This window comes from Vipera berus (assembly GCF_964194415.1).
Source record: "Vipera berus genome assembly, chromosome: 4".
Lineage (NCBI taxonomy): Eukaryota > Metazoa > Chordata > Lepidosauria > Squamata > Viperidae > Vipera > Vipera berus.
In genome coordinates this window covers 122,852,122-122,877,604 of record NC_138206.1, presented here as the reverse complement: position 1 = coordinate 122,877,604, position 25,483 = coordinate 122,852,122, and the positions used below count along the sequence as shown (strand labels likewise).

General features: G+C 49.7%; 2 protein-coding genes across 2 annotated transcripts in view; both read right to left on the bottom strand.

The window, feature by feature from the left end:
- The window catches only part of NAT8L (N-acetyltransferase 8 like), a gene marked incomplete at its 5' end in the record, with an annotated part of 34,060 nt that extends 28,780 nt beyond the window's left edge, over positions 1–5,280 (bottom strand). The window contains one exon of the mRNA XM_081327780.1: positions 4,923–5,280. Coding sequence (XP_081183906.1) covers positions 4,923–5,280 — 358 coding nt within the window. The remainder of the gene's footprint in view (positions 1–4,922) is intronic.
- A 9,615-nt stretch (positions 5,281–14,895) lies between these two features.
- NICOL1 (NELL2 interacting cell ontogeny regulator 1) lies at positions 14,896–23,472 on the bottom strand. The gene is made up of 4 exons (XM_081326537.1): positions 23,374–23,472; positions 21,532–21,673; positions 18,361–18,449; positions 14,896–15,936 (listed from the first exon to the last, which is right to left on the bottom strand). The coding sequence occupies exons 2-4, from the start codon at positions 21,650–21,652 to the stop codon at positions 15,865–15,867; spliced, it is 282 nt and encodes a 93-aa protein (XP_081182663.1). The 5' UTR covers positions 21,653–21,673; positions 23,374–23,472; the 3' UTR covers positions 14,896–15,864.
- Positions 23,473–25,483: the final 2,011 nt, after the last annotated feature.

Genomic DNA, 25,483 nt, shown 5'->3' with positions numbered 1-25,483 from the left:
CAAATAAAAAAGGAGCACCAGATAAACACATGGTCAGCAGGAAGAACTCACAAGCATAACTCAGTACGGAGTTTAAAATAGCAGAAGCAGAACCACTGAATAAAGAGATTAGTTACACAGCAAAGATGAAGATCGGGACAAAGTTCACAACTCTGCATCAGCCAAGAAACACAACGTCAGAACTCAAAGCTTCTTTCCCACGTTGTTTTCCACCCAAGGCTGCTTCAGTGGAGGAGGCCTTTCCCAAACGCTCTCCACCTTGTGCCAGTCCAACCCACCTTCAGAAATGATGGGAGCAGCTTTGAGAGCTTCAGATCTTACCAAAGCTCTCATTCCCAGCCAAACCGAGGCCAAAAGGCCAAAAGGTCAGTCGCGATCCAAGCCGTCACCTTTCCTGCCTGAGTTGTGGTGCCGCAGGCAAAGTAGGCAAGGGGCAGAGAAAGAAAGCTATGCCTCGTCTCCAGCCCCGTCTCCACCTACCAAGTCCGTGCCAGAAAGTCCAAAAAAGGGGGCTTATGGGAGCAGAGCAGCCCTACGAAAAGGCACGTCTTTAGCCCTTGGGAGCATCTGAACTAAGCAGCCGCTCAGCAAGGGGGGGAGGGCGCGTGAGGGGCGTGTTCAAAATACACCTGCCAGGGGCAGCACCGAAGGGGTGGGCAGAGTCATGTTCTTCCCCTCAGGCGCTGCTAAATTCAAAGGGGTCCATTAAAAGTAAACATGGCAAGATTCCGGACCGATTAAAACAGGGCAACTTTAAGACTTGGGGACTTCAACTCCCAGAATTCCTCAGCCAGCTTTGCTGGATTAAAAGACATATTTCCTACACACGCAAGATATAGTCAACTGCCATCCGATGCCGTAAATTAGATGCCAGCCAAATACAGATAGTCCTCGACTTATCACCACAATTCAGCCCAAAATTCCTGTTGCCAAGTGAGACCGTTGTTAAAGGAATCACTGCAGTTGTTTTAAGTTAGTAACACGGTTGTTACGTGGATCTGACTTCCCCCATGGGCTTTGCACATCTGTAGGTCACAAAAGGGGATCCCGTGACTCCGGGATGCTGCAGCCATCGTAAATGTGAGTCGGTTGCCAAGTGTCTGAATTTTGTTCACATGACCATAGGGATGCTGCAACCGTCATAAGTGTGAAAAAGGGTCGTAAGTCATTTTTGCAATGTAACTTGTAACTTTCCACCTGGAACTGTTGCAAGTTGTGGACTAACCTGTAACTGGTTAAATTTCTGGAACTTTCAGATTTCAGTGCCTACTAATCTCCCGAATCACAACCAGGACACTGTGAAAGAGGCAGTCATGCCTATTGGTTAAAAAGCTGGCTAGGATTGGAGAAATTCAGACTGAAACTGGATCACCAGTGGAGGCTCACTGGATGATTTTGGAGAAATCACAAGATCTCAGCCTCAACTACTTCACAAACTTGGTTTGTGAATTATTATTATTATTTTAAAAAACAGAAGTTACCATCTTGAGCTCCTGCAGGACAATCTAAACTAATAAATAAGCTTTGCACATCTAATGTATCTGACTGGCCTTTGGTAACGCAAAATGTTGGATAATATGGGCCTTTGGCTTCATTCATTATCCCCCTTATGGTAATCTAAGGAACCAAGGCATTTTTTTTAAATTGTAAATTCTGTCTAAAAGCAAAAATATTTCTTAAATCAAAACAATAAAAGCAAAGTATCTCAACCTCAGAAACTTTAAGTTACATGGACTTCAACTCCCAGAATTCCTGAGTCAGCTGCATTAAAGCATTTTACTTCAAAATTTATTGAAATAAATTTTATTTACAGCTGAAAGGCCCAAAGTCATTAAAGTATGTAAAACTGGTACATCATCTCCTTCTTAACACTCCAGTAGCAAAACTAAAACTTCCCTGTCTAAATTGATCAGCCCAAATGTCCTGTTTCTCTCAAAATTCCTATTTTTCCTGGTAATGCAGAAGTTTTTTTCCTGTAATCTTCATTCTATTCTTCAGCTTTTTTTTTTACTGCATCATCCTTGTCAGCACTTTTTGCCGCTGCTGCTGCGTATGTCTATGTAATACATGCCTGCCCTTTCAAAACTGTCAATGCTCATTTTGAGTTAATTTTCTAAAAAGCCCAGATTGTTCGTTGAGTGTCAACGCAGGCATATATATGCTGGCACCAGCAGTGTTTCGTAATAGTAAACTGGTCAAAATAAAATTCTGAAACTGCCAATCATGCAACCCGCTGCTAACATCCATCAGAATGAATCCTAATTATTTACCTTGCAATATACTCTGCAAAACTGGCCTGTGTATGCAAACATTCTTTTTAACTACCCAGCCTAGATAGACACAAAGTGCGAAGCTCATTCTGCAGCATCACAGCCACACAGTAGCTGGCTAAATAAGCTGCAAGCCGCATTTGGACAGATTCATTATAAAACTTGCTCCTTCTGCCATGACAAAAATTCAGTGAATTTCCAAAGGTCATTTCATTTGGCGTTATAATGTTTAATTTATCCCTGGTTGGTTTTCAAGTCTGTCTCTTAGTGGCTGTAAAACCCCTCCTATCTCTCTTGGTCAGGTTAAATTTTGTAGAGAAGAGGGGCATTGTGTGAAGCAGAGGCATTGTGGCAGTTTGCTTATGAGGAACGCAGCGAAGTGGACTAATTCAGGGGGAAATTATTTACATAATCATTTATCACAAGGGACTTGTTTGCTACCTGCTTCCATACACTCTAGGTGTATACGGATAGTTAAGAGGGCGGTAACAGAATCACAAAACTCAAGCAGCCACAACAAGACAAGGTTCCACTCAAATCAGAAACCGGAAGCCCAGCTCAGAAGCAGAGCAGTCGTGCAGCCGCTGTTGCTGAAACTTAATTAGACCTTCTTAGCCAAACAGCCTTTGGATCACAGTTGTTTGGCTTGCCAATTCATTTGAGGAGGAGGAGCAGATCCTCAGAAGAGGGACTCTGCCAGGGGAAGGTCCAAAAACAGCTTTCTCAAGAGCCCAGAGATGAAAACAAGCCGGAAAACCCGTCCCTCTTGTAACGAAAGCAATCTTCCTACGTGAGTGAGCAGCGTGGCATGCTGCTGAAGTGCAAAATGCTTATCTGAAATAGAGAAAGGCCCTTTTCTTTGTCCTTTTATCATCCGTGACTTCTGCCTACGATCAGCCATTTAATTTAAGGACCATCACAAACACAGCATCTAGATTTAGCGAAGAAATCTTTGGTTCTGGCTGATAAGCGGCTCTATTGCTTAGTGGTTTGTTTTTTTAAATCATTCCACCTTGGCACCAGTGTAGACTTCACTGGCGACAAGGCCAACCCAAAGCGCGAAGGCTCAGCGTGGCTCTTTTGATAACCAACCCAAACTTCTTCTGGGCGTCTTTCATAGGGGTTAGCAGAGGGGGAGGGACTTGCCCAGAAGGCCTCAGGAGGACTTCAAAGCTGTTGCACAGAAGCTCCGCATAGCTCTGGCTACTTCTTTCCTTCCCGGTGGAATCCATTTTAAACCGCTTGCACAAGCTTCGTAACCTTCTAAGATCTTTAACCGGTTACTTTAAACAGTTCACTCGCTTACGCTAAAGTTACAAAAAGAGTTCAGGGCAATATCCGAGAGTTCTGGCTGTTTCCTTCAAATGTCATTTATTTCAGAAAAAAACTCTCTGGAATACTATCATACCCTTCTCAAGGGATTCCTTCCCTTGTCGGCTTGCAAACTTTGTTGCTTAACAAAATAAAAAGGTTCATTTTTAATTTCTTTTCCTTTTCTTGAAATGGAGGACCTGTGCCAAAACTTTACCGCAGATCCCTAGGTAATTTATTTATTTGCTACCCGTTAGCAGAACACACCGAAACTGTCCTGAATAGTAAGGTAAGGTATTTAAACAAAGCTACATAAAATCTTAAGTGCAAAGACTTTAGCTAAATTTTCATGGGACCCTGAAGTAGTACGCGGGTGATGCACTAAATCAACAAACGGTACCATCCACATATAATTTTTAAACTGGTAACCATTAACGATCTTTCCCTGCCCATTAAGCGCACACCGGCAAAATGTCAACTTCTCCATAAACTCCGCTGTGCTCCAGAGCATCTTTTCTCAACCTCCGCAAGTTGGAGATGGTTGCGCTCCAACTGCCGCCCATCTCGAGCTTGTCAGGTTGAGAAAAGATGCCTTACCGGGCCGTCCAACCTGGGCGACGTTAAGACTTCCGGCTGGCTGGGAATTCTGGAAGTTGGAGTCCACGAGTCCTAAAGTCGCCAAAGCCGAACACCGAGGCGCCTTTACCGCAGCCGAGAGAGGTTCCCGGGCGGCGGCCTCGGCGCAAACTCAGCCTCTCGGCCGGATCGGGGCTCGTCGGCCTCGGCAACTCCGGCTCCAGCCTTGCCCGGCCCGCCCGGCCAGTTCGCCGCGCCCGGCCCGCCGCTGTCCAGGGTGCTGAGCCCGACGGCCCCGCCGAGGCAGGCGGGAGGCGGCGGGGAAAGCTCGCCGGGCGCCGCAGCCGCTCGGCCAGAGGAGCCTCCGAGGGCCCGAAGCTCCCCGGCGCAGGACGAGCCGCCCTCGCCGCCCGCCCGCCCGCCTCAGCCGCGCCGGCCAGGCCGCCTCGCCCCCGGCCGGCACGGGCAGCCCCGCCGGCCGCTCCGCCTTCCAGCCCTCGCCCGGCCCGCCCGCCGCCGCCGCAGTGCGAAGGGCGCCGCCGCCGCCGCTCGAGCTGCCGGGGGAGGTCTTCGCGGGCTCGCCTGACCGGAGAGGCGCCGCGGGGCCGAGCGGGGAGGCGGAGGCGGCCCCGCGTCCCTCACCAGCCGACCGGCCCGGCCTCGGCGCTTTCCCGGCGGGCGCGAGAGGGCCCCGGCCGCCGCCTCCTGCCGGCGGGCGTCCCCAGCGCCGTCCCGGCCCGCCGCCGCCCCCGCCCACTCACTCACCGGCCAGGGCGGCGTAGAGCAGCTGGGCCAAGGGCTGGTCCTTGAGGCCGCGGAAGGCGGTGTTGGGGATGCGCTCCAGGATGCCCTCGTAGAAGATGCGCCGCACCGCCTCGCCCTCCGCCGGGTGGAAGGGCCGGATGCAGAGCCCCGCCGTGCCCGCCGCCCTCTCCCCGGGACCGGCCCCGGGCGCGGCGGGCGGCGAGGCGGCGGCCCCGGGCGGCCACATCTGCGCGGCGGCGGCGGCGGCGGCGGCGGCGGCCAGCAGGCGGCTCTCCTTGGCGGCGGCCCCGCCGAGCGACTCGCGCTCCTCCGCCACGATCTTGGTCTCGCAAACCATCTCGGCGGGCGGACAATTCATGCAAACGGGCCGCGGGCGGAGCGCGGGCGCTGCCGAAGGACCGCGGCGGGGGCGGCGGGCGGGCGGGCGAGGCGGCGGCGGCGGCAGAAAAGAGCTCCGCCGCATTTGGGGGGAATTTATAAGGCAGCCGCGGCGCTGCAGTCGGGCCCGCGCTCCCCCCGGGTCCTAGCGCCCCGCTCACCGGCCCGGCCGGCCCCCGCGCGCTCCCCGCTTCGCCGGCCGGAGGGGCGCAGGCGCTCGGCGGGGGCCCGGACCCGCCCCCTCGCGGGCCTGCCCGGCCAATCGCTCGGCCTTCCTCGGCGCTGTCGGGCGGCTGGAGGGGCCGCAATTCCGGACCGGGGCGGTGTGGCGGAGGCGGTCCGCCCTGCGGCGCACGTGGGCCGGTTGCCTTTTGTGCCAAGCCCGCGCGGCTCCCGGCTCCTCCGCAGGAGCTCCGGGCTGGGCGGCCGCGGCTTCCCTCTCCGCTTCGGGGCGCTTCTCCGCTCTGCCGTCGCCAAACGGGACGCCGAACGCCCGCGGGGGAGGCTGGCTGGGCAGGGCGAAGGGCCGAGGGGGGCCGGCGGGCAGGCGGGGCGGGGAAGCGCCCCTCTCACGGGGTCCTCGCCCGGCCCGGCCCAGCGAGGGCTCCCGGGCAGCCGACGGCGCTGGCTCGGCTTCTGCCGCCTTAGGATGACGCGGCGGAAAGTTTTGCTTTCTGGATGCCGCAGTCCTGCGCAGCTTCCTTGGAACCCGGGCCCTGGGAGGCCGCCCCCCCCCGCAAGGGCCCCGGGCCCGACTCCGGCGCCTCCCGGCCTGCCTCCCTCCGCGGGGCCGGACGAGTCATTTCCCCACTGCGGTAACTGCGCGGGGCCGCCAGAGCCCCCCCGCCGCCCTTGCTCCGCTCTGGCCGAACTGCAGAGCGCGGCGCCCCCGCCCCAGACGGCTCCGAGGGGGGAGGCCGCGGGCGGGACCCAAAAGGCTTCCGAGGGTTCCAGTCCTCGCGGTTCGCAACGTTGCGGGACCCCACCGCTCCCCCCCAAAGGATCGGGGATCTGGCGGGATCTCCGCAGGATCGCCCCAGCCTTTACAGAAGCCCGACGTGCGCCTCTCGACCGAGGAAGTCGGAGCTTCGGGATTCGAGCGCCGGAACCGGCTCTTCGATCTGCTGCAAACCCCTCCCCCCCGGAAAAGTTGATCCTGGCCGGCCAGGGAGCCGCGTCTCCGGCCTCCTTCCCCGGGGAGTCTGCCCAGGTGTGGCCCCCTCCCCACTGGGAGCCCCGAGGGGACGGGAGGGGGGAGGCGGACGCAGGCGGCCCTCGCCTGGGCTGCAGCCTCTGGCGCAGACGGGACGGGTCCCCCGCCCCCGTCAGCCCAGGCCTCGGCCTTCCCCTCGGGCCACCCGGGGCAGCGGCCCGAGCCCCTCCCGGAGCCTTCGCAGGGAGAGCGGGTGACCGGGCGGGGCGGGGGGGGGGGTAGAGCAGCTCCGCCATTGGGCCGACGCTGGCCAATCAGGGCCGGGGTATTGCCCCCCCTCGGGCCCGGCAGGAGGGAGGGGGCCGAGCGAGGCGCCGGGGCAGGTGCGGCGAGGAAGGCCGGCCGGGCATCGGGGCTCCCCGCGGGCGCCACGCAGCCTCCCGGGCCGGCTGGGCCGAGCTGGGAAGAAGGCCGCGGCGCCCCAGCCTCCAATCCGCCTTGCCGAAGGGGCGGCCTGTTAAGCCGGCCCCGGCCCTCGAACCGCCGCCCGGGTCCCGCGGAGCCCCCCGGGGCAGCGGCGGCCTTTCCCGCTCGCTTTCTCTGCGCCGGGAGGCCCCGCCGGCTGCCCCCCCGGCCTCGTGTGGGGGCGCCCGCCCCTCCCCCTCCCCCCGTGCGTGGGCCGGGCCGCGAAAGCGGGTCTCCGGGCGCGCTTAGGGCGGGGGGCAGGAAACCCCCCCTCGGCGCCCCCGCCCCGTCAGCTCAGCTCTCCGCCCGGTGGAAAGGATGGCCTCCCTCCAGGAGAGCTTGTGAAAGCCCAGGGAGGACGGAGAGAAGGGGCGACGGTCAACCGAAGGCCTAGAAGCGAAGCTCGGAAGCCAGAAAGAGACGGAGCCGAGGCTTCCTCTTCCCCGGTTTCCATACAGCCCCCCCCCCCAGGAGGAGTCCAGAAGGCTGGAGGAGGGTCTGTGGCCATGAGTAAATGGTTTTTTCTTATCCATCCATCCATCCATCCATCTACACGCGCGCACACACACACACACACTGTATTTCTGTCTGCCTCTCCCTCCCCCTCCCTCCCCCTCACACTCCTGCACACTTAGTAGCTGCCAGTTTCCCTCACAGAGCAACCCATGGTTATCAAAAGCAGAACCATGTAAAAAGTAATTGAGATTGTGCATTTTATGCTTGATTCGTACTGTCTTTAGGAAAAAGCCAGCCGGGACCAGTTACTCTCTCAGCTTTAGGAAGAAGGAAGCGGGGAAAACTACTCTAGAGAAAGGCTGCCAAGGAAATTGCAGGAATTTGTCCAAACGGTGGTGCATATTTTGAAAGCACAAAATGTGATATATAGATATTGAAGCTGAGGCGGGTCCCCGGGCAGTTCAGAAAGGGTGCGAGACTCGCCTTCCGTATTCCTGTGACGGCCATGGTTCATCAAGGATAAATGGCTCATTTGAGCATATTGTTCCGGTTTTACGGCAAATTCCATCAACAACTGAATAATGAATGGGATGAGATGTAGGCTGTAATTAATTATTTTTCTTTTTTATCCTGTATTTATTATTTTATAAATAACTCAAGACAGAGAACATATCCACCGACGCACCTTTCTCTTCTTATTTTCCCCACAACAACCCTCCGAGGTGGGCTGGGCTGAGAGAGAGGGACTGGCCTAAAGTCACCCAGCTGGCTTCCCTGCCTAAGGAGAGACTAGAACTCTCCGTCTCCTGGTTTCTAGCTGGTGCCTTAACCAATGGACCAAACTGGCCCCAAGAGATTTGGGGAAGAGGTCTTGTGTTATTTGGTTTAAATAAAACATTTCAGAAACATTTAACCAGTTACTTAGTCGGGGGGGGGGGGGGAATGTCCAAAGTGTCTTACGCAGATTAAGAGCCTTCTTCTCAGGTCTCCAGCGTAAGAACCGCAGAAGGAAACAGAATGGAAGGAAATAAGGAAAAGTAGCCGTCAGGCCCCCTGGGTCGTTTTCATCCCCTCAGCGTCTGACAGAACTGCTATTAGAAAGGTGAATTGCCAAGCAAAACTTAATAGGGACTTGAACCTTGCGAAGTTGACCAAGCGATGGGGATTTTTCTTCTTCAAGGTTCTGGAAATAAAATAAGTTTTTACAGATTGGAGTGTCCCTAGAGTGATGGGATTAAAGGCATTGAAATCAAAGAATGGCTGACTTGGATAACTTCCAAGTAATTCTCCACTATCTAGGACAGGGGTCAGCAACCTGAAACAGTGAAAGAGCCACTCGGAACTGGTTCCCTCACAAAAGGAAAAAATGGGAGCCACAAAAAATGTGTGCGCATGTGCGTACATGTGCACATGCGCAGAACAAGGTTTGACTGAAGAGTGGAGCCAAGGTGAGATATGCACCTACCCTGCATATTTGAATTGATTGGTTGAACTTTTTTAGTCCCACTTTTTTTGGGGGGGACTGCACATGGCAGAGGACTGGGAGCCACAGGAGATGGCTGAAAGAGCCGCATGCGGCTCCGGAGCCGCAGGTTGCAGACCTGTGATCTAGGATAAAGCTGAGTAAAACCTGAGATGTGGTTTCTTCTAGGTTTTGATCCAGGCCGCCCTTAATTCTAAAAGGAAGGAATCGACGCTGTGAAGAAAGCACCCAGTTTTGTTCTTGATTTCACATTGGTGGACAGACCTGGCGCCGGCTCCGTGAGCGGGCCCTCTGGCCAAGCCCTGCCCCTGCCAAGCTCACCCTCTTCCAGCAGGCGGGCGCCAAAGGTGCCCTTGAGCGGGGCTGAAATCGCACTTTCTCGTCTCTCTGTACCTTGCAGTCAAGCTACCTGACTGGCTTGGGTTTCTCACGTGAACTGAGCCAGTTGCCTCTAAGTCAGTAAAAGATAGTTAAGCTGTCGCATGTTAACTCTGAACTCGCCGTTTATGGGGGGATGCACTGCAGAAAATACTTCCAAATGGGTGAATTTTGATAGTAGGCACACCAAATCACGAGGACCACACAGAGATTCAAACATCAGCGACAGTCTGGTGACGTTTGCTCTTAATAGCACGGCACACATTGAATCATTTGTTCCTCACCTCCAGGCACCTATGCCTCTTAATTTACACTGAGTTGAGCTACATCCCAAATTATTCTAAGCAAAAAGGAAGATGCATTGGCAGTGTTAATATAAAAACAGAATTAACAGCCAGGCCCTCATTAGGCTAGATAAATGGCATTCTGATTTGCAGTTTAAGCTTCATATTCAGAGCCAAACAACATCTAGGACTGCATCCAAACTCAATTATCTTCTTCAGGGAATCGGTGCCATCTAGAAGAAGCTGTCGCCTTCAGAACTCCTTTTCTTTGGATTAAATTTCAGTTTTCCTTTATTTACCAAATTTACAGACTGCTGTCCCACTCTCAGGGCAACTCTATTCCACCCGATGGGATTGATACGTCAGTATAAGGCTTGTGGGGTTTGATGTGTGAACCTGGCCTTTGTAATTTGCAAGCCATTGCTTATTGTCTAACATAAGCCAATTAAGATTTAAGCAAATCAGAATCAAAACGTGGTTTAATACAGGGTGTAAATTCAGTCTGTAAGTGTTAAAAGTGTTACCTGCATTCCTGTATTCAGTATAGTTACAAAAATGGCAAGCCGGCTGTCATGACACGCTCATAACCAAGTGATGGGATGTGGTGGATTGAGATCAGCCTTAATTCTGAAGGGCCTGCGGACTGGCGGAGCGGGGCTTTCAGGCCCACCAGCCCCCGTGTCTTGACTTAAGGGGGCAAAGTCAGAAGAAAGCAGTGACAGAGGTTTAGGTTTATTAAATTTATAGACACGGAAAGGAGTGGCAGAATGCGGGGGTGGAGTCCAAAAAGGGGGCAGCCTAGAATCCCTACGTAGCCACAAGCGAGCTGAGCCCAAACCCCTTGAGTTCCGTTGACCTTTATCTAACTCCGAGCAGGTGCCAACTGTTTGTTGAGAAGGTTCCTGTGCGTGGGCTGTTTAGCAATAAACCAGTTTAATTGGATGTGATCTTTTGCATCTGACCATAGATAACAGCAAATAGCCAGCTGCATCCCAGGCCACCGACTGATTCCGCCTACGTGAATAGTGGGAGTTGCAAACAACTGACCCATCAAGCGATGCTGAGATCGGTTTTGCCCCGGAGGGAACTCAGGATTTAACCGGCTGTGAAATGATTGGTTCCAACTATTCAATAGGATAATTTGTGCTGGAGCTTCTGAAACGACATGGAAACTAACAAGCACTCGGGGCAGGAGAAGTTTAATTTATGTACAGTACAAGTGACTGGAAAGTGCTATTGAACAGTGGCCCAAAGTGTTTCAAATGGGAAATTTATATTAATCAACAGATTAAATTAAATCTGGTCCTCCTCGGAGGAAGCAGAGCACGTGTCATGTAAAGGTCACTGCTGTTTTGGATTGAAGCATTTAAACAGAAATCATTTCAAATGTTTCCTGCTCTTCTGACATTGGGTTACAGAGGACGGAACACGTGGTATATTCTTACTTCCGCTGAATGATATCCCTGAACAACAGCAATTCAGGCAATGCAATTTCCCCCCTGTTACGATGGTTAGGAGGGTGAATGGACTTCTATTTCTCTGAAATCTGTTGGATGGAATGACCGCCAGGGCAGGGCAGTTCTGTAAGTCCCGACTTGCACCTCTGAACTGGAAAAGCTGCCTCGCCCCCGGCCGGCACCGGCAGCCGCTCAGCCCAGGGATGGTGAGCTCCTTCTGCAAGCTTTGTGTGGTGGCCTCTGTTTACAAAACATCTACAGGTGGTCCTTGGGTTACAACCACTTGTTCAGTGACCATTTAACCTTACAACGGCGTTGAACACGAGGTAGTTATGACCGCTTCTCAGACTCCTGGCTGCAGCATCCCTGAGGTCACACGATCCATAATTCTGACATTCCCAGCCGGGCTTCCCATCAGCCAAGTCAATGGGGAAGCCGGCAGGAAGTCAGAAGCCATTATCATGTGACAGCCCCACTTAACGACCGGCATAGTCTTCACTTAATGATGGCAAACAGGATTGCTGGTACTGAGCAATGCAGTCACGTGACGTCATGCTTTATGCCGGTCCCCAAAGCTTGTAAGAGGAGGACTGCCAGTACCAGAAATAATTTATTTGGAGTATGGGACCATTAATCTACTGCAACCCGTGTAGTTCTCATTTCACTGGGAACGTTTGAATCAAGATCTGACTGAGGCTTCTATAAAGTGAAGTTCGTTTCACAAGAGACAGCCAGGCCGACTTTCTTCTCTGATTGACCTGCAGGTCACGCTTTGTGGCTCAGAGAGACGTTCGCACCCAAGACTGAAAAGAATTGGGTCATCCGGCTTTTTTTTATCACGCACAGGTAGTGCTGACTTAACAACCACAACGGGGACCGGCAATTCCATCCCTAAGCAATGTGGACATTCAGCAAAACATCATGTGGCCACATTTCCCCTGTGGCCATGAAGCAAATCACCCGTGGGGTTGTTACGCGGGAGATTGTGAGAAGAACCCGCACAAAAGCCCCCCCCCTCACCAGGGCTGCCGCTTGCTCCCCTAGCAGAAGTTGCGAGTCTAAGTGGACCCCCAAAATGGCACGTCCGCTCTGCACGGGGTGGGTGGGGGGTAGCACAACTCAGTTGAGATTCAAGATGACCCCTCACGAAGCTCAGGTGGCCAACCCCCCCAGCCCCCCCGGTCTGGCTAGAGGGAGAGGGGGGGACAAGAGGTTGTCCAGGTCTCCCACAAAAACAATACATCCTGCAGAGAAGACGCAGGGAGTCCCCGACTCACAACAGTTTGTTCAGTGACAAAGTTACAACGGCACTGGAAAAAGTGACTTACGACCGTTTTTCACACTTACGACCATCAGTCTCCCCTGTGGTCACGTAATCAAAATTCAGACGCTTGGCAACTGCTGTTTATGACGGTCGCCCTGTCGCAGGGTCACACGATGCGCTTTTGCGACCTGACAAAGTCGATGCTGGGGGTGGGGGATTCCCTTAAGAACCATGGGCCTAACTTAGCAACTGCCGTGATTCACTTAACAACCGTGGTGAGGTCGTAAAAACAGGGCAAAACTCACTTAACAAATGTCTGAATTAGCAACAGAAATCTTGGGCTCAATTGTGGTCGTAAGTCGAGGACCGCCTGTCTTTTTTTAAAAAGCTAAAGCTCAGAACGAAGGGAGGTTAGCAAAGACTAAGAAAAGCCCAAAGTGGTTGGGTTTTTTTAGAACTTCCAAATAAAGAATCGGTTTAATGAAGATGGCAAAATGCTAGCGTGGAACTGAAAAAGGCAGAATGACTCACCTCTTATTTTGTTCATTCTTATTTTACAAAAAAATTACGTTGCAGAGAGCGAGAGAAAGTGGCTGGGTTGATGCTCAGGTTCAATTGAAACAGGATCAAGGAACATCGTACCATTTTATTTCATGCTTTATTGCTCTGGGATCAGGTGAGGCAGTGAGAGCGCCACGGGGCCGTCTGGCGGGATCTTTCTGTATCGTATCTGTGACGATCCGGAAGAACCGGGGAGGGCTCGGGCGCCAGAGGAGAGCCCGCCTCGCCCTGACCTTCCCAAATGGCCGGTCCTCGTTCAGTGACGGCCACGCTTGAAAACAAGGGGCGACTACCAGAAGCCAGCCTGGGCTGTTCCGGAAGAGACCCCTTTGCTCTCGCTATTTTTAAAAATTAGGCATGTTTACTAGACTGGAGAATCTGTGGGTGTGATATACTGTATTGCCATTTCAGCCAAATATTCAGCAACATGCGAGGTATGAGTACCACTTTATAAAACCCCAGTGAGGCCACACCTGGAATACTGCAGCCAATTTTGGTCACCACAACACAAAAAAGATGTTGAGAGTTTGGAAAAAGTTCAGAGAAGAGCAACTAAGATGATCAAAGGCCTGGAGGCCAAAACATACGAAGAACGGCTGCAGGACTTGGGTTTGGCTAGTCTAGAGAAAAGAAGAAATAGGGGAGACATGAAAGCAGTCTTCCGGTATTCGAGGGGCTGCCACAAGGAAGAGGAGGGGGTCAAATTATTCTCCAAAGCACCAAAGGAAAGGACGAGAAAACAACGGTTGGAAACTGACCAAAGAGAGAAGCAATCTGGAATTAAGGAGAAACTTCCTAACAGTGAGGACAATCAACCAGTAGAACAGAAGTTGCCTCCAGAAATTGGGGGCACTCCCATCACTGGAGGTTTTTAAGAAGAGACTGGACATTCACCTGTCTGTGATGGTATAGGTTCTCCTGCTTGAGCAGGGGGCTGGACTAGACAATCTCCAAGGTCCCTTCCAGCTGTATTCTGTTCTAAAATACTGTAACATGTTGACTAGCCAGCTAGTGAAGCCTGGGTGGGACAGTTTCCCCTCTCTTGATGGAGGTGAAGGATTAATTCACTCGCCGCCTGCTAGGCAGATGTAATTTTAAAACTCCCCACCGGTATGTATGTGCATACACACCCATCCACCACATCCATTCATCTGCATGCACGTGCGCGCACACACACGCACATCAGTGTTGCACTGAATCCAGTTAAGAGAAGAAACCTGAACCATCCAAGAGATGAACCAACTTAGCAACAGTTACTTTTCCGGCAATGTTTTAAATAAATGCATTAAGACTCCTTAAACAAGGATGTGGTTCCTGCTCTTTTAACAGCTGCAGCATTGTTATTGGGGGGGGGAGAGTTGAATTATTGGGAGGGGGGGAGGAAGAAGGAGCCGGCTCTTCTATTTTTAGCCATACCACAATCTCCTGCCGTTTCTCCAAAGTGTAGCTAAAAGATTTGAGGCCTGATCCAGACTTTCTCCTGCTGATGATTTCAGCACTGCAGCATGCTGGGCCTGTTCCCCCCCCCCTTTTTTTTGCACAGAAGCCACAATTATCCAAGTATTTAATCTTTCCTCTCTATTTCTAAAAGCAGAACGCCATTGTACAGAGCCCCACGGCCTCTTTCCAGTTCCTCATGAAAATGGGAATTTTATATCGCAGATACAAGCAAATGCAGATTATTACAGAGGATTAAAAATAAATAAAAAAGATCAGGCAAGCTATATCCGGATTGGTGGCCAAAATAAAATAGTGGTATTTGGATCCCAGGATCTTTGCAGACCTGTCCCTGAAATCTAATTTCTGAAAGGTAGCTTTCATTTATGGCATGCTTCCAAGCTTTTTCTGCAATCAGCCACGTGCTATTTTTCAGCCTTTATAAGCTAAAGTGGACATTCACCTGAAGTTGTGTCCTTTGAGAACACTGTAGTAATAATAGAAGAGTGAAGCACAGTCTGAAAAGATTGCTAAAGCCAGAATCAGGTCAATAAATATTAACGTCGTAGAAATATTAAGAATTCATAAAATATCTATGGTTCTAAAAAAAAACCTCCTATGAATTGGAATATAGCAATCCAAAGTCAGGATCTCAGATCTTTATTTTAAAAAGTGTATTTCCCCAGTACTAGAGCATTTGTACATTTACACACACACACACACACAGAGAGACTTACAAAAACCCATTTCTTCGAAAAGAAATGATGCACAGATAATGTCTATGATACACTGATAGTGGAAGAACAGTGTTCAGCTAAAATGGTTAGGAGATAACAGATGAATTACAAATTACTCAGGGCATCCAGTGCAGGAGGAGGAGGAGGGGACATGGAGAGAGATTCCACCCCCACCCCCACCCACCCCACCCCGATCTGTGAGGAAAAGGTGAAGATGGGCCACCTCCACAGGCCTCGTTCAGGAGCATCTTAGGATTTTTACCTCAGTGAAACCTTCCCTCACCTCAAGGAGACGTTCGATCTCATGACCGATCATTTCTGAAACTCTTCCCCCTTCACTGTTCAGTTAATGAATAATAATTAAATGTTAAATGACTCGGCCCCTGACTTGATTCTGTTTCATTTTACATCTTTTGCACACTATCAAAATCATATTTTGCATATGATCAAAGCTTGCTTTGTATACATTACTTGGTATAAATGTCCAATTCCTTCTAGAAACACTCGTGAGGAGAAGGATCCCAAAGAAAGATCCCTAGGATCCTTGTGGACTTCACTCATTAATTTTAATTTTAGGTTTCTTTGGTTGGTGGGGGGGATTATAATATTGAAAAAGAAAGCTTCTGAAAACAAAGCTTTTAACGTTTTGCAAAAGTCCATCGTTGTCCCTCCCATTTTCCCCCCCTTTCTCTGGAAATTACCTTGCAACTCCTGATGACATGAGGTGAGGTCAGGTGGACATAAGACAAAAACACTCTGAATTCAGGCATGACAATCTCACATCCACGTTCCGCCCTTAATTTCAGAAGCCGCCGGATTCACATGCTTGCATTATTTACTTTCCTAACAGCCGTCGGAGAAGCGCTGCTGCGGAAGATCCTCCGAGGACTCAGTTCAGGGCATTGGCGGCTAAACAGTCACATAAGCTTCGCTTTTCCACTTTGAAGAGTAAGGTCTCTGTCTGGGGAGGAGAGGAGGAGGAGGAGAGCAGGGGACAAAGCAGGTTAGTCCATTTCTCGTGACAGTCCCTCCTTGTTACAAAAGCAAACAAACCAAGTGCAAAAATAAATAAATAAATAAATAAATAAATAAATAAATAAATAAATAAATAAATAAATAAATAAAAAATGGAACACGATTTTCAAATTCTGATTTATGCTTAGTTTAAGACAGGGGTCCCCAACCTTGGCAATTTTAAGACCTGTGGACTTCAACTCCCAGAATTCCCCAGCCAGCATGGCTGGCTGGAGAATTCTGGGAGTTGAAGTCCACAAGTCTTAAAGTTGCCAAGGTTGGGGACCTCTGGTTTAAGACAAATCTTACAACACAAAAATGTGGCTGTCCTTATTTTAACTATGGTTATCTAACAATGCAGCAGAACTACCAACTAATTGCCATCTTCCTGCTGGGGTGGGAAGGTGCTTAAAAAGCTACTAAGCGTCCCCCCCCCAGCCTTCGCTTTCCTACTCCGTCCAACGGATGAGGAGCAGCGGCAGAAAAGCGTCCCGCGGCCACTGAACCGCAGTTTCTAATCGCTGAATTAGAAGAACCCCTGGACCGTTCGGCTTTCCAGTTTTACTTGAAAATATCCAGAGAGGCAGTTGCTCTTCTAAAGAATCAGAAACCAGACAAAACCACAGCCAAATGGCGAGGCCAGCAGGCCCTCCTCTGGACCCTGAGTGGGCAGGAAAGGAGGGCCAAGCGCCAGCAAGGGAGCTCTCCCGACTCCTGGTGACTCTAGTCGGGTGGGACGATTTTAAGGGCAACAAGGATCAATGGCCGGTTCCTCGGCCTGCGTCCCACGGCCTCGCCAGCCGGCAAGAATGACCAGAATCCAAGGGGGGGGGGAGGATTGGGCAAGTCATGCCCAGGATGGGGGCCTGAATCGGTTTTCAAGTTGCCCGGCTGAGAGTCGTGAGGCAGGGAAGGGACACGGGGCGAATCAAGAGGGAGCTCTGTGACACAATGGGAGACCCTGCCCCATTTCATCGCCGGCCCCTCCTCAAGTCTCCCTTAGCCAGGCTACATTCGGACACAAGCCAACGTTTTCCCAGCCGAGGGTGAGCTCTCCGTTCAGAAACAGCTCCTGCGACCGTTCACACCTACCGAACTACGCAGAGGTTGCAAAAACATATGGAGCGCTCCCTTCTGCCCGAGCCCCCCTCCCCCTCCCCTCGGCCTGGGCCCGCAGCTCCTCGCTTCAGCTGAACCGGTGGTGGGATTCGGCCGGTTCGCGCCACTCCGGCAGAACTGGTGGCTAATTTCTTGTCGCCCAGAATGGACTTCCAGAAGCGGGATCCAGAGAACCGGTTCCCATATTTGAATCCCACCGCTGAGCTGAACTGATCTTTTCACCCGAGCTCAGCTGCCCAAACTAACTCCTGCCGCATGGAGGGCATGGCAAGGGGTGCAGCTGCGGTTAGTCACAGCCAGCAGCACTCAGGAGCACCCAACTGGGATTCGGGGAGGCAAAATGGCAGCAGGGCCCCTCACCATGCAAAGCATCGCAGGACTTATGAGGCGCTCCTTTGGAACAGAGGCCACTGTCAGAATCTGGGCCCCTTTTAACGGAGGTCTTGGGCAGCCCAGCCCCTCAGCCGCTCCAGAGAGCTCCCCTCCTTGGCTCCTTTTCTTCAGACGCGCCTCTGGCCATCTTTCAAAGGCCGCTGCATCCTGGGCTGGGCTGCCCCCATGTTTCCAGCAGGGCTTCGCTCGAATGCGCTGCCCCCCAGATGCAGCATTTAAGAGCAGATGCCTCTCCCAAGGCCAGCTCTCTCTTGCAGCCCAGGCCACAAGACACAAAGAAGGGCAGTGCCAGCCACCGGGGGGGTGGGACGGGGGGTGGGGAGGGAAAGGCAACCTGCTTGTAACAGCCTGGAGTGGCCGATGGGATGCGGGCCGGTGCATCTCCTCTCTTCATCGCCAAGAGGATTAATGAGGGGTCAGCAAACTTTGTCGGGGGAAGAATATTTCTTTAAATCTGCCACAGCCAGAGACAGATAAATGGACCAGGGCTGCCTGGACCAGATCAGATGAAGGGGAACGTGGTCTTAAGTCCTTTAAAAACAGCTGGCAAACCCATCCTGGGGTCCTGAGTGCGGAGGAGAGGAGCTTGTGGCGAAACCACTATTGCATCCACGCACCCCCCCTCCCCCCCCGCCCCATATTCGCTGCTCTTTCGCCTCTGCAACCTCCCTGGTAGAAAACAGGAAGTGAATGTTCTGCTGCCACCTAACAACCCTGGTACTCATGGCATTTCCTGCAGCCCGTGTCCAGGGAAGCCGGCTACCTGTCTTCAGACACTGTGCAAATGTGCATTAACAGCGGCAAAAGCCGCTTCGAAACAAGATGGGCGGCAAATGAATTAAATGAATAAATGTCATACTCGGGAATCTAAGCTGTACGCTGTCTTCTTTAGATCTTGCAAAGCCCTCTGCATGAATTCAAAGGCATGGCAGTCCACGCACGGGCGACCTGGAAGGAGATTTTAATAGGAACACTTCAAGAACATGAAATGCTACAGAACGTGCGCAAGCGTCTACAGCAAAGACAGGAAGTCAGCCCGTCGGCTTTCGAGGGGACGGTATTGTGCCCGTCTCTGAATCAGAAGAAGGGGGAATGAGGCTCCAGCCTTTGTTCTGACAAGGGGACCATGTTTTCTTCTATAGGAAGGGAGGGAGGGAGGGAAGGAAGGGGAGGGAGGAGAGGGAGGGAGGGACTTTCCAATCCTTTTTCTGAACCCTGAAAGTTGGAGGGCAGAAGAGGCGAGGCAGAAGGAAGGCTTTGGAAAGAGTGTATGGTGTGAACCCGTCCCTGGACCAGGAATTCCCCGTCTTTATGTTACGGTTCACTTTCATTCTCCGAAGGGTTCAGACACCCCTCAAAAAGGCTGGAGAGGCTGAGAAGAGACCCCCTCGGTTGGAACTTGCATTTGGCAGCTATGGCAACGTTGCCAGAAGCAGCACCAAGGCAATTCACTTTAACTTCCCTGTCCGGAGAGTGGTCAAAAGCTGCTTCTCCCAAATTCTGGAAAGAGCCTTTGGCTTAATATGTGAAAAGAATTACAGCATCTTTCGTAGAATTTTTGTTTTAAAAGTTCCCATAAAACATCACAATCATAAAACATGTAAACATATTTCTTTTTGTTTTAAAAGTTCCCATAAAACATCACAATCATAAAACATGTAAACATATTTCTTTTTGTTTTAAAAGTTCCCATAAAACATTACAATCATAAAACATGTAAACATATTTCTGCAAAGTTAAATATTACAGCCACGTGCAGACAGATGCTATCAAAAAAAAAGGGAAGGCGATCCACTGCCTGGACAAGAGCAGAATAAGCAGGCGTTTTTACTAGACAGAAAAGCCTAAAAAAGTTAGCCTGGGGGGAAGAAATATGGCCAGGAAATTTACCTATATACAGTATATTTATATACTGTAAATGAGAGACTTGATCCCTGATGGGAAAGGGATCTTGGTTGAATACATTTCAGTGAATAATTGCCCACAAGTTCCAACCTTTTATTATTTTATCAAGCAAGAAATTAAACAGGAATGAAAGAATGTTTTGCTACAGTTTCAAATATATTATGCAACATTCGTTCTTCTACAATACCTGCTTTCCTGAGAATTTGGATTCTGAATTTGTGACTCTGCTTTTCATGCCATAAAACTGCCTATCATTCCACCTGAGCATGTCATCAGGAAATAATTATAGAAATAATTCACAGATGGTACAATATTTCTTTGATGGTGCATTATACTAATCAAAATATTTTTAAATTGTGCTGGAAGCGGCTTGCAATCAAATTACTGCCTCTGGTGGCAATTCATAATCATTGCATTATTTCTTTAAAAAAAACAACAATGAAGCAGAAAATTCATGCCAAAAGCCTTGATCATCCTTCTTTGGCTTCCCCAAGACATTTAAAAAGTTGTAATGAAAAAAATTCAACGAATGTATTTAATTAGCTTCCAAATTTATAACAGTAAAACCTTGGAAGGCTAATTTACACCTCTCCTTTGATCAAAGGTGCTTAGAAGGATAGGAAATAGCATTGGCCCAAAATTAATACAAGTACATCCCTTGAGCTAAAAATGGTTTAACCAAAGATGGCCTCCAGCTTTAGGTTCAGTGAAGACCATTTGAGGTTTCAGGATGCAGAGGGGTGTTCCACAACGCAGCAATTTTACAACGTGCAGATTTCAATTCCCAGAACTGCCTAGACAACAAGGCTAGAGAATTCTGGGAATTGATGTCCACACACCTTAAAACTGCTGAGGTTCAGAAACACTGCTCTGTGGAGTGCAATGAAGTTTCCAAAGTAGCCCAAGCAAGCTTTCCTTTGATAATAATAATAATAATAATAATAATAATAATAATAATAATAATAATAATAATAATAATAATAATAATAATAAGTAGTAGTAGTAGTAGTAGTAGTAGTAGTTGGAAGGGACCTTGGAGGTCATCTAGTCCAACCCCCTGCTCAGGCAGGAAACCCTATACCATTTCAGGAAACCCTATACCACCGACTATACCGCCGACTCTGGTTCAAGAACAAATACAGGCAGTCCTTGACTTATAACAGTTCATTTAGTGACCATCCAAAGTTACAATGGCACTGAGGAAAGCGACTTAGGACCGTTTTTCACGTTTATGACCGTTACAGCATCCCCGTTGTCACCTGCTTGTGACAGTTGCAGTGTCCCGGGGTCACGTGGTCACCTTTTATGACCTTCAGACAAGCAAAGTCATGGGGAAAAACCCAATTCTCTTCACAACTGTGTTACTAACTTAACAACTGCAATGACTTGCTTAACAACTTTGGCAAGAAAGGTCATAAAATAGGGCAAAACTCACTGAACAACTGTTTCACTTAGTAACAGAAATTTTTGGCTCAATACTGGTTGTAAGGCTAGGAGTAACTGTTAAGAATTTGGTTGGGCTGTATTATAATGTGAACATACTCAATTTATGCTTCCCAACACACACACACACACACGTGTGTGTGTGTGTGTATATGTATGTATGTATATATATAGTATATATACTACGTAGTTTATTATGATACTAAACTAGCAAAAACATAGTTTTAGAATGCAACTAAAAATCTTGCAGGTGTGTTAGTCTGGAGCACACACACCAAATCACAACTATATAGAAAAGTATGTATACAATAAAGACAGTTGCAATGAGCATATCCGAGAGGGACACACGCTGCTGGATGTGATTTGGGGTTGAAAAGTGCCAGTTTCATCTTTTGCAGCCGAGCAAAATTATATTGTGCGCAAGGCAACTGCCGTTTGGGATCCACCTGGAGACCAAAGATTTCGGGCCCACCCGGAAGCTCTGTGTGTGCATAAAGAACAACAACACGGTGGCTGCATCTGCCTGTTCCAAGCCCTTGAAGCACATCACAATGCAATAAGTGGGATGTAGTTGTTGGCTTTTTTAGGAGCACACTCTGTCTGCAAACCTAGGTTTACCTCACAACCGCATACAGGTAGACCTGCTGAGGTGTTGAGAGGACAGATGAAATTTAATGCTTACTTTCAGCAGGAATTGCTGTTCCTGATTCTTCCTCAGCCGTAGCGGCCTTCGTAGAAATCAGCCCCATCATGAGGAGTAAAGGGGCCAAAAGTATCATCTTCTTCGTGCAAACCGTGAGCATCTTGCTAATGAAGCCTTCCTCCTTCCCGGGGGAAAATAGGAAAGGTTATGGATAACAGAGCTCTTTTGAAGCACATAGTTTGGCTGAATGTGATTTCCCCCCCCCCCAGCAATCCACATGAGTCAAAACTACAAAATTAAAAATTCATGAATCAATATCACATTCTTACTATCTGACACAACTAATTAAGTTGTCTTTAGCTACACCTTTTCTCACGAAATCTGCAATTGATAGAAATAGAAGAACAATAATGTTATTAAATAAAAATAAGCAGTAATAACAGAAGAGGTAATAATACCAAGAGGTTTCTTCAAAGAAAAATGGTGACGTACTTTCCTGAGGACTGTAATATCTCCTTTACACTCTCTCCACGTATCTATGGATAGGACTGGCAAGGGAAGGGATAATTTCAAACCGTAACGCTCCAGGTCCTTCCAAGAGCAGCGGCGTCTCAGGAACATCCACAGTGACATGGTCAAACAAGTCAAGATGGCCACCGTGCCTGCACTATCAAAGGTCTGCCTCAGTTTTATGCATATCTCATGTAAGACAAAGAGGACCAGGGCCAGGAAGGTGCAGGTGTAGCTAGCTGCCTTCTTCACCTTTTCTATCCTCCATACCCTCAAGAAAGCTCCTGGTCCTTATTTATTTTCTAGTCCGTTCTGTGTAACTTCCCACACAGAGACAAAAACCGCATCTCAGCCCCAAAGCTGGCCTTGGCTGGAAAGAGATGGGGCAGAAAGCAGAACCTCTATTGCACAGTATTTCTGGTCAACGTCATCATTTATGTTGATCTCTTATTTGGTTCTACAGCTTTAGAACAGGCTGCAACAGTGAGCAGAGTAAAAATACCAGGGGAGTAATGATATACATCAAGCCATCTAACCCCAGAATTTCAGCAGGTCGCTGCTGTGACATGATGTTCTCAAGATAATGTGACATCAATCCCATAATTGCAAGCTTTTAGATATGGTCAAGCAACCGTTCTTGATCCCAGTAAGGAAGGGAGATTACGTAGCTGTGGGGTTTCATAGTCATATAAACCATGAAGCATTGCTATGAAGAGTCAGGATATTTGTATGCAGCGAACTAAAGAAATGGCGTAAGAATGCAGGCTAAATAAGCACGGTGGGCAGGGGAAGCACTATTTCGTCAGTCAAAAGTCAGTCAAAATTATGACACCTGAAAAAAACATCTTTTGCCCTCAATCCCATAGCGGGTGTGTTTACCAAAGCTTCAATAAAAGCAAAACCATTTTCTGCTGAAAAATAAAAGGTCTTAACACCCATCTTTCCATTTCCTCCATATTATCCTCAGGTGAACTTTGTATTCCGATGTGGTAATCAGAATGCTTTTTAAAATCCACTGAAAATGTTTGGATCAGATACATTTCCGCCCTTGCAGTATCTACGGAAGCTGAAGGTCCCCCACTGCCTTCTGACAGCTGCCAGAAGGAGCTTCCCTCTGGCTCAAGTGACATCAGCTCCTCTTTCCCCAAAGCAAAGTCTTGCCTAGTCCCCCCCCCCGCCACCCCCCAGCCCAGGGCGATTGCTCAGAACAGCCTCCGGTCCAGAAAAGGGCTGGAGAGATCACCTGTTCTCCGCCCAGGCTCTGGCGACTGCTGTGTCGAGCAGAGGGCCCGTGGCCGTAAGGCAGGGCACGGCCTCTTTGCATTCCGGATCACTCCTCAGGGAATCCCAACAAAGCAAAGATTGAAATACCTGCTCTCCCTCCCTCGTCTTGGCAGTGGCTGCTTTGAATGGCTGCCGCAGCTGGTTAGCGCAAGATGTGCAGTGCTGCCTCTGAGCAGGCGCACAGCTGCTCTTTATCCTTGCTCAAAGGATCTGCCATGGCAACCGTGCCGAGCCCCAGACTCACAAAACAATGGCCTTGCTTTCCTCGTTGCGGTATGAAAGACACAACATAAAAAAATGGTGGCAAGGGAAACGTGAACACGTGTGTGATACATACACCTCTGAGAGTGATCGCTTCTTCACATGCAAAGGAAATGAGTATTATTACTGATGGGGAAAGGAAGACATGAGGAGTTATCTATAGCTCATATTGGAGATTAGATTAGTTCAGTGAGACATTCTTGGCCTGATTAAAATGTCACATGATGTGATAAGTATCCTTTTTAAAACTCCATTACAGCTCCCAACTAAATTCCAATTCACCTGTTTTTCAGTGAAATTATCGTAAGATATCCTTTTCAAAACAATAGCCACTTGATGACAGAATGACTGGATGAGTCTAAAAGTTCTCACTGTGGGTTTTGGACCTACAAATTCTGATTTTTTAAAAATTCCTTTGAATGTGATTTCCCCAACACGATGAGGCAGAGAAGGACAAGCAAGCAGGCATGTATGCTTCACTCTTGCAGATGAGGTCATGTAATCACACTGCCATAATAGATACGGGACCGGAATTAGCATCCGGACTTGCTGCATCTGGAAGCTTGAACCGGGGCAGCGATGGGCATGCTTTGTTAGGCCCATGTCTGCTCTTCGAGCTGCGCTGGCTGTCAGGTTGCTTCCTGGTGCAGTTCAAGGTGCTGATTATTACCTATAAAACCCTATCGGGCATGGGGCCTGGTTAGTTGAAGGCTGCCTATTTCCCATATTAGCTGCCTATTTTGATCTGGCAAGGTTGGCATGTCTGGGTTCCCTCAACTGTCATCTTTCAGTTAGACCCCAGAAACACCCCTTCCCTTTGGCAGCACCTGCCCACTGGAACCAGCCCCCCCCAGGTGGGTTTCTCCCTCTCTCTGTGCTGTACTCTGGAGAGTCTGACAGCCTGGCTCTTTCCCCCCCCCCCCCGGCCTTTGACAAGGCTGATTGAGGGCCCCTTCTTTGCTTTTGTCTGGTTTGTGTCATCTTTTATTCTTTGTTTTAATCACTACACAGGTAGTCCCTTACGTATGACCACAATTGAGGCCAAAATTTCTGTTGTTGAGACAGTTGTTAAGTTTTGCCCCATCTTACGACCTTTCTTGCTACAGTTGCTAAATGAGTCACTGCAGTTGATAAGTTAGTAACAGAGTGAGCGCCTGTTACTTGTCCCAGCTTCTGCCCACCTAGCAGTTCAGAAGCACGTAAAAATGCAAGGAGAAAAATGGGGACCACTACGGTGGGAAGGTAACAGCGCTCCGTGCGCCTTTGGCGTCTAGTCATGCCGGCCACATGACCACGGAGATGTCCTCGGACAAGCGCTGGCTCTTCGGCTTTGAAATGGAGATGAGCACCGGCCTCTAGAGTCGGAAACGACTAGCACGCGTGTGCGGGGGAACCTTTACCTTTTAACCTAGTTAAGTGGCTTCCCCAGTGACTTTGTTCGTCAGAAGATTGCAAAACGGGATCACGTGCCCTCCAGGGACACTGCAACCGTCATAAATACGAGTCAGATGCCAAGCATCCGAATTTTGATCACGTGAACATGGGGATGCTGCAAAAGTCCTAACTATGATAAACTGTTGTGACATTTTTCAGTGCTGTTGTAACTTTGAATGGCCACTAAACGAAGTGTCGCTAAGTTGAGGACCACCTGTGTTATTTTATTCTTCTGCGGATTTTTCTCCCTCCATCACTCGGTGGCTGGAAGCCAGAAAGTGTGCCAGATTCAGATTGCACCATCATCCCATGATAGTTTTTGTAAACGACACTTTCCCCCTTGTAAACTTATGGCTGGCTGGGGAACCCTGGGAGTTGAAGTCCCCAAGTCTTAAAAGTTTGGCGCCCCCCCCCCCATCTAATCCCCGATTCCTCCTGTTTTCCTGCTCCACACGGCGGGCCTCTTTCGGCGAATAAACGACCCTCCCGCCTCCTCGTTCCC

Excerpts from the sequence above, each read along its gene's own strand:
- NICOL1 (XM_081326537.1), bottom strand. The coding sequence starts at position 21,652 with ATGCTCACGGTTTGCACGAAGAAGATGATACTTTTGGCCCCTTTACTC. Across the intron at positions 18,450-21,531 it reads AACAGCAATTCCTGCTGAAA|GTCGCCCGTGCGTGGACTGC; the intron begins GTAAGCATTAAA and ends ATCTCCTTCCAG. Across the intron at positions 15,937-18,360 it reads CGTACAGCTTAGATTCCCGA|ACAGAGACCTTACTCTTCAA; the intron begins GTATGACATTTA and ends TCTCCTCCCCAG.